The sequence below is a fragment of the Nycticebus coucang genome, chromosome 11 (genome assembly GCF_027406575.1).
Source record: "Nycticebus coucang isolate mNycCou1 chromosome 11, mNycCou1.pri, whole genome shotgun sequence".
In the NCBI taxonomy this organism is placed as follows: Eukaryota; Metazoa; Chordata; class Mammalia; order Primates; family Lorisidae; genus Nycticebus; species Nycticebus coucang.
In genome coordinates this window covers 114,245,970-114,254,311 of record NC_069790.1, presented here as the reverse complement: position 1 = coordinate 114,254,311, position 8,342 = coordinate 114,245,970, and the positions used below count along the sequence as shown (strand labels likewise).

The 8,342-nt window shown below is 43.4% G+C and overlaps 1 protein-coding gene across 1 annotated transcript; it reads left to right on the top strand.

The window, feature by feature from the left end:
- Window positions 1-1,022: 1,022 nt before the first annotated feature.
- Window positions 1,023-2,000, top strand: LOC128598409 (olfactory receptor 10AC1-like). The gene has a single exon (XM_053608742.1). It carries the CDS (start codon window positions 1,023-1,025, stop codon window positions 1,998-2,000), a length of 978 nt encoding a protein of 325 aa, XP_053464717.1.
- Window positions 2,001-8,342: the final 6,342 nt, after the last annotated feature.

Here is an 8,342-nt window from a genome sequence, read left to right as displayed (position 1 = left end):
TTTCCCCCATTCCAGCTGACCTACACCCTGTCAGTATTTTCCAAATGTTGCTTGCAAATGAGTTACCAGATAATGCTTAAGAAGAAATTGTTCTGCTGGCAAATTTGGAATGTGCTGCTCACTCTGAAAGTGAGTTAGAACAGACCTACATCACCTTTCCCCACACGAACAAAATATTAATAAGAATGTTAGGGACGCACCGTTCCTGATGTGCCAAGTGAAGCCCTCTGGCCAAGCATGCCCTGCTGCCTAAGTGTCTGCCCCAGTGCCTAGCCCAGACCTGGTCTCTGTTTAAAGCTAAACAATAATGGATTGTTGAGGGGAGGGGAGCTTTTTCCAGAACCTCGTATTGATCATGGAAATTTCTGGATGAAGCTTCAGGGATGCAAATTCTGTTTCTACCTTCTGTTAAAGCAGTTAAGTCTTTCAACAATTTCCTTTTCCCCCACCCAGCTTTATTTTCCTCCTTAAAATTACAAAGTTGCCTGAGATGACCTCTGAAGCCCTCACCTGCATCATGTTTTTGTGATTCTATGACAACTCAGGCCACTTAGAAGTGACAGAGTGGAGCAAGCAGGAAGAAACAGATTCAGGGACCAAAGGCATTCCCTGCCTCGGGGGACTCAGGCTGCAGGGGACATAATAGTCATGGCCATATAGGACCCACAAATAATAACTAGGGTACGCGGGCATTTGGCCGTCAGGAGCAATGCAGTGCAAAGACAGGGAATAAAAATCAAAGCTTCTTTGGAAAGAGCACGCGTAGAAAGCAGCCATGGGGATTCTAATCCAGGAGGAGCAAAAACAGCACCATTTTTCTGAGCAAGTCAGTAAGACTCCTCTCCTGTGGAGGGGGCTTGAAACGGCCCCCTGAACCTTTGCCCCCTCTCTGTAACCACTGTTCCTGGCCCACCCTCTCACCTCCACTTGACCCTTTCTCCCCTCACAAGGCCAGAGAAGCTCGGTCCACAAGCTCGCCCTCACCCGCTTCTCTCCTCCAGGTGCCTTGGACGCGGCTGCCCATGGACAGCGCTGGCAATGCCACCGCGCCCGGCGGCTTTCTTCTTCAGGGCTTCTCCGAGTTCCCACGCCTGAGGCCTGTGCTCTTCCTGGTGCTGCTGGCGGTGCACCTGGCCACGCTGAGCGGAAATCTGCTCATCCTGGTGGCCGTGGCCTCGGTCCCCAGCCGGCCGCCCATGCTGCTCTTCCTGTGCCAGCTATCAGCCATCGAGCTGTGCTACACGCTGGTGGTGGTGCCCCGCTCTCTGGCCGACCTGACTGTGCCAGGTCATGCCCACGGCAGCCCCATTTCCTTCCTGGGCTGTGCTCTTCAGATGCAGATGTTCGTGGCACTGGGTGGGGCCGAGTGCTTCCTACTGGCAGCCATGGCCTATGACCGCTATGTGGCCATCTGCTACCCGCTGCGCTATGCAGCCATAGTGACCCCTGGGCTGTGCGCGCGACTGGCCCTGTCTTGCTGCCTCGGGGGACTGGCGGTGTCCGTGGGGCTGACAGTGGCGGTCTTCCACCTGCCTTTCTGCGGTTCCCGCCTGCTGGTTCATTTCTTCTGCGACATCACCGCCCTGCTGCACCTGGCCTGCACACGGAGCTACACAGACGAGCTGCCCCTGCTGGGCGCCTGCCTGGTGCTGCTGCTGTTGCCCTCTGTGCTCATCCTGGCCTCCTACAGCGCCATCGCTGCCACCCTCCGCCGCCTGCGCTCCCCCGGGGGCCGGCGCAAGGCCGCCTCTACCTGCGCCTCGCACCTGGCAGTCACCTTCCTGCACTATGGCTGTGCCACCTTCATGTACGTGCGACCCAAGGCCAGCTACTCCCCGCGGCGTGACCGCACGTTGGCGCTGATCTACACCAACGTGACGCCGCTGCTGTACCCGCTGATCTACAGCCTACGCAACCGCGAGATCATCGCCGCCATCCGTGGGGTGCTGCGGCTACCACCACCAGGCCAACCCCAGGGGCGGGGCCTGTGTGAGTCCTGACAGCAGGCAAAGGCCAGGCCAGAGCGGGCAACTCCTCCACTCCCTGAAGTTTTCCCTATCATGACGTGTCTGTATCCGGAAAGCCACAAGAGGGAACTCAAGGGCTGGATTCTGGAAAGAGAACTTGGAAGTATCCACACAAGCAGAAACTCCTAGCAGTTTCCTCATCTTCCACCCCTCCCAAAGAATGGCCTATAAAGTGTGGTATAGAGTCCTAGACCTGAATTTAGTGGTTCCATAAGTACCTGCCAAGTCTTTGCCATGTGTAGGAGCCCCAGCAAGGTGCTGGGCTGGCAGTGATGAAAAAGAAGGCGCAGGGCAGCGCCTGTGGCTCAAAGGAGTAGGGTGCTGGCCCCATATACCGGAGGTGGTGGATTCAAAGCCGGCCCCAGCCAAAAACTGCAAAAAGAAAAAAAAAAAAAAGAAGAAGGGGGAGGAGGAGGAGGAGGCGGCTGCGGCAGCACGGCTGGTGGCCTCATGACCCTTAGGTGAGAAGTCCAAGTATCATTAGTAACCAGAGAGGGGTGGAGGGCTGGTAATGGCTCAAGACGGGTTACCCAAGCTAGCCTTTTGCCTGTTGGAAGATAGAGATATCCAAGTAGAGCAAGAGAAAACGAGTGGGGATTTAACTAGGTAAGCAGAAGGATGAAGAATGCGCAGGGCAGAAATGGTTCACAGGGGCTGGGAAAGGCCTTGGAAACAGCTAAAAGATCTGCATTCAGGGAGGGGTGTGAACACTTCCTTTCTCGCGCGACCATTCAGGCTGCAGGGAGGCGAAGGGGCTGGAGACATGGAGACGCACGTAGGAAACTGCTGCCATAGTCCAAGGGAGGGGCGATGGAATCTGGACCAGAGGGTCAGCACCGGGGATTAGGCCCCATGGAAAGGGTCAGCAGAAGTTCTGGAGGTGGGCATGACAGGACTTTGGAGAGCGGGCAAGGAAGAAAGATTTAAGGACATTTCTGACAGAGGTCCTTTGGTGGGTGGTGGTGCCACTGCTGAGAAGGAGAACACAGGAGCGAATGAGGGGGGATTGGGGGAGGAGTTTTATGTTGAACACGTCAGACGCTGCCAAGACAAACGTGTGAAGATGATGATTGAGAAGGCAAAAAGCATGGATCCAGAGCTCAGGGACACGTTCAGAAGGGGGGATAGAGGGTTCTTTAGACTAGCGAGCATATATAAAGGGGCAAGAAAAGCTTGGCCAGAACCTCGAAGACTGTCAGAGTGAAAGGGAGTGAAGGAAAGAAGCAGTCAGAGGCCTGAGAGCTGCTGGGAACTCTGGGGCCTTGGACCATTCCTTCCTTTCACCTCTCCCACCTCCGTTTCTTAACTGCAAAGTGAGGTCCTCACTATGTGTCCTGCCAGGTTATTTCCTGTTCTCTGATCCTTTAAGGTGGAATATACAAAGACACATATGGATCACTTAAAGAGGAGTAAAAGGAAATAAGTGTCAGTAATTTAGTGCCAACCTAACTCCTGAAGAATGACAACGGGTACTTGAAGTAATGATTTGATGCAGCTGGCATTAATCAGGAAGGTTTTCTGGATGAGGCTAGGAGGTTGTCTAAAACTACTTTTGGAAAAAACGATTAATTTATTTTGATTCAAATCATCTGAAAATCAATTAAAATGCCCACTAATTAATCTGGCTCTGGGGAATGCCAGTGAATGCTGAAAGTCAGCTGATGGACTTCTCTGTACCAGATTTTCTAGACCCCATCTCTCATGAGAGGCCACCTTCCTGGTACATTAAAGATGGTTTTTAAAGGTAGTGAGTGTATAAACTTGCTCTCAAAATGATTAGTAGCTATGTTGGGGTGACTGGGATGGTAACCCTCAAAGGTGACTTTGGGAAGCTATGCAGGGTATCCTGCCTGAATGGTACCCTTTGGCTCTCACCTCTGGGCTTTGGTATGGGAACATGAGACCAACAGAGTTATACACTGGGAAGGTGAATTGGCAATAACAGTTTGAAACAGAGTAAAAGATGATGACAGATCAACAGTTCACAGATGAGAAGGTGAGGATATGGAAGGAAATAGATGGATGAGGTAGGAAGTGGTAAAGACATTACATGAAACAGTGAGGGAAGGAAAAACTCACTATTTAGAATAAATACACTTACGTATTCCCCTTAAAACACACCAAAGTAAATGTCAGATGTATTAAAGATTTAAATGTAAAACATAAAACCATAAATAATCTCAAGAAAGAATATAGGTTAAAAATACAAACATGTCTCAGATGGAAAGAGATAGTCTAAACACAAATGCAGATTCACAAGAAAAAAAAAGGCCAATAGATTTGACTGCAGAAGAATTTAATTCTTGTATTTATCAAAAAGTGTCTGTGATATGTATGTATATATAATTGAAAAGCAAGGGACAACATAGAAATATATGAATTCCACAAATATTATAGTAAAATGGTTATTGTTGCAGTTCTTACAAAAAAACTAAGAAAAAAATGAACATCACAATTATTTTAATGGGCTACAGACATGAACGAACAATTTAGGGGATGACTTTATGAAATATTTTTTAAGTTCAACTTCATTGGTGGTAAAAAATTCAGACAATAAAATACAATCTGTCTTCTATCACTTAGAAAGAAGTTCTTAAATAATTATCAGTTATGGAATGAAGTCCACCCTCAGAGGGCTGCCACGCAACAGTCTTTAAGTAAAGTCCCTTCCCTCTCTCTAAATCATAATCACTACTGTTGTGCATCCTCTTTAATCCACTAATTCCACTTCTTGAAACCTATCCTGAAGAAATAATCAGAGATACTCATCAAGATTTTGTAAAGGATATTAATTGCCGTGTTTTCATATAAGCAAAAAATTCAAAGCAATCTACAGGCCCATGATTGAAATAACAAATAAATATAATGGAACATTTAAAACCTATGGAAACAAAAGGATTTTATGATTTTTTTTTAATTGATGAAATATTTTTACACTTCCATTTAAAGTTTTACTTATTTATTTTTACTTAAGTAGATTTAGGATGTACAAATGGGTTTTCGTTACACGGATGAACTGCAGAGTGAAGAAGTCTAGACATTAATAGCCCTTCACCTCAATAGTGTACATTGCACCCACAAGTCAATTTTTCATCCTGCACCCCCTCCTGTCCTTCCTCTTCAAGTCTCCAGTGTCCATTAAGTTGCTCTGAATGACCATGCCTGACTATTGCTTAGCTCACACTTACAAGTGAGAATATACAGTGTATGGTTTTTTGTTCCTGTCATTTCATTTAGAATAATGAACTCTAGTTTCATCTAAGTTGCTGCAAAAAAATATTATTTTATTCCTTTTGATGGCTGAGTAGTATTCCCTGGTACATCTGTGTATATACCACATTTCCACATTTTCTTTATCCACTCATCATTTGGTGGGCACTTAGGTTGATTTCATATCTTCACAATTGTGAATTGTGCTGTGATAAATACTTGGCTGCGGGTGTCCCTTTTTATAAAATGACACATTTTCATGTGGGTAGATTCCCAATAATGGGATTACTAGTTTGAATGGTAGATCTACCTTTAATTCTTTGAGAAATCTCTATACTGTTCCCATTGAGTTTGTACTAATTTACATTCCCACCAACAGTATGTTTCTTTGCTTCATCCATGACATCATCTATTGGTTTTTGACTTTTTTTTTTTGCAGTTTTTAGCCAGGGCTGGGTTTGAACCTGCCATCTCTGGCATATGGGGCCAGCACCCTACTCCTTTGAACCACAGACGCTGCCCTTGCTTTTTGACATTTTAATAAGACCCACTCTGAGAGGGGTAAGGTAATATCTCATTGTTGTTTTAATTTGCATATCCGTAATGATTAGCTATATTGCATATTTTTTATATATTTGTTGGCCATTTGTTTCTCTTCTTTTGAAGAATGTTCATGTCTTTTGTCCACTTTTTAATGGGATTATTTTTTTCTTGCTGATTTGAGTTCCTTATAGATTTTTGATATGAATCTTTTATCAAATGTATAATTTGCAAATATTTTGTCTCATTCCATGGGTTGTCTATTTATTCTATTGATTATATTTTTTGCTGTGCAGAAGCTTTTTAATTTAATTAAGTCTTATTTATTTATTTTTGTTTTTATTATATTTGCCTTTGAGGTCTTAGTCATAAATTCTTTACCTAGGTATATGTCAAACATGCTTTTTCTAGGTTTTCTTCTAATATTTTTATGCTTTCAGGTCTTACATTCAAATCTTTAGTTCAGCTTGAATTAATTTTTGTATGTGGTGAGAGATAGGGATCCAGTTTCACTCTTCTGCATGAGGCTATCCAATTCTCCCAGCATCATTTATTGAATAGAGTATCCTTTCCCTACTGTATGCATTTCTCTGCTTTGTTTAAGTTCAGTTGATTGTAGGTATTTGGTTTTATTTATGGGTTTTCTATTTTATTCCATTGATCTATGTGTCTACTTTCAATACCCGTACCATACCAGCACTGTTTTGGTTACTATACCCTTGTAGTATAATTTGAAGTTGGGTGATGTGATGCCTTCAGATTGTTCTTTTTTCTTAGGATTGCTTGGGCTAGATGTGTTCTCTTTTGGTCTTTATAAATTTTAGGGCTTTTTTTGTCCTAATTCTTGAAAAATGACATTGGTATTTTGAGAGTATTTGCATTGAATCTGTAGATTACTTTGGACAGTAGGGACATTTTGACAATTTTGATTCTTCCAATCTATGAGCATGGGATGCGTTTCCATTTGTTTGCGTCATCTATGATTTCTTTTGTCAGTGTTTGGTAGTTCTCCTTGTAGAGATATTTTACCAACTTGTCAAATATTCATGATGTGATACTGAATGAAACTTTCAAGATGTATCAATGAGCCTCCCAAAACAAATACATGTATGTACAAGTACATATACACATAAATATATAAAATATTGCATAAAAAACCAAAAAGTTAATAATTCTTAACTCTATGTGGTGATACTATGGGTGATTTTTATTTTCTTTATTGTGTATTTTTCGAATTGTTTTCTTTTTTTTATTAAATCATAGCTGTGTACAATGTATATTATTTTTATGTATTTAAAAAATATTACTTAAGATATATAATATTGAAGCCCCATCCTTAAATCAGAGACGACTTCTTACCCTCCATACCAAGGGTAAAGGACTGAATCCTACTCTCCTGAAAACTATTTCCCCACCCAGAGTCCTAGCGGGAGGTGAGGGGAAACTAGAGTGAGCTTTGGAGGAGCAGATCCTGAGATCCTGAGCTATATCCACGTGGCATAAGAGAAGAACTGCACTGAGGAAACATTTCTGCCATTGATAAAATGAGGAGACATTACAAAGAAGAATTGCAATCCGCACTGCCTTGTTAAAAATTACTGGAGTGAGCAGGGCACATTTGCTCACATCTGTAATCCTAGCACTCTGGGAGGCTGAGGCAGAAGGGTCCCTTACACTCAGGAGTTCAAGACCAGCCTGAGCAAGAAAAAGACCCTGTGTCTAGTGAAAAAAACAAAACAGAAAAATTAACCAAGTTTTATGGTGGGTGCCTATAATTCCAGCTACTCAGGAGGCTGAGGCAGGAGGACAGCTTAAATACAGAAATTTGACATTGCTGTGAGCTGGGCTGATGCCATGACACTCTAGTCTGGGCAACAGAGTGAGACTGTCTCAAAAACAAACAAACTGTAGTGCATAAATTCCCTTGCCATGGCTATTTCTACTCCATGTTGCATCAGTTTATCTTAGCATATTCAAGATCACAGATTACACAATACTTAAGTACAAATGTAGGCTACACTAGGAAAATTCCAGAATTTATTCATACATCCACAGATGCAACAAATAAATGTTTATTGAGTTCCATGCCTAAAACTAGACAGTTAAGAATTCAACAGTAACTAAGACACCACTGTATTTTTAGCACCTATCCAAATTATTGAAAGAGTAAAGACAAGGCCCATACACAGTTTAAAATCTAGGAGATTCAGTCAAATAAAGAGGCACCTCTTTTACTGTATATATAATAAGTACTCTGGTAAGGAAAATACAGGATTCTTTAGGAAAAACTAGCCAAGACATGGGTTGGTGGAAGCATCAGGAAAAGCTTATGGAATAAGTAAAGTGCAATTCTCTTGCCTCAGCCTCCCAAGTAGCTGGGACTACAGGTGCCCGCCACAACAGCTGGCTATTTTCTTGTTGCAGTTTTCATTGTTTAGCTGGCCGGGACTAGATTTGACCTTCCAGCCCTGGTGTATGTGGCTGACACCCTGAGCTACAGACACCGAGCCACATAAGAAGTTCTTAATAAACAATAAGAAAAAGACTAATAACTAAGACTTAACC

Excerpts from the sequence above, each read along its gene's own strand:
- LOC128598409 (XM_053608742.1), top strand. The coding sequence starts at position 1,023 with ATGGACAGCGCTGGCAATGCCACCGCGCCCGGCGGCTTTCTTCTTCAG.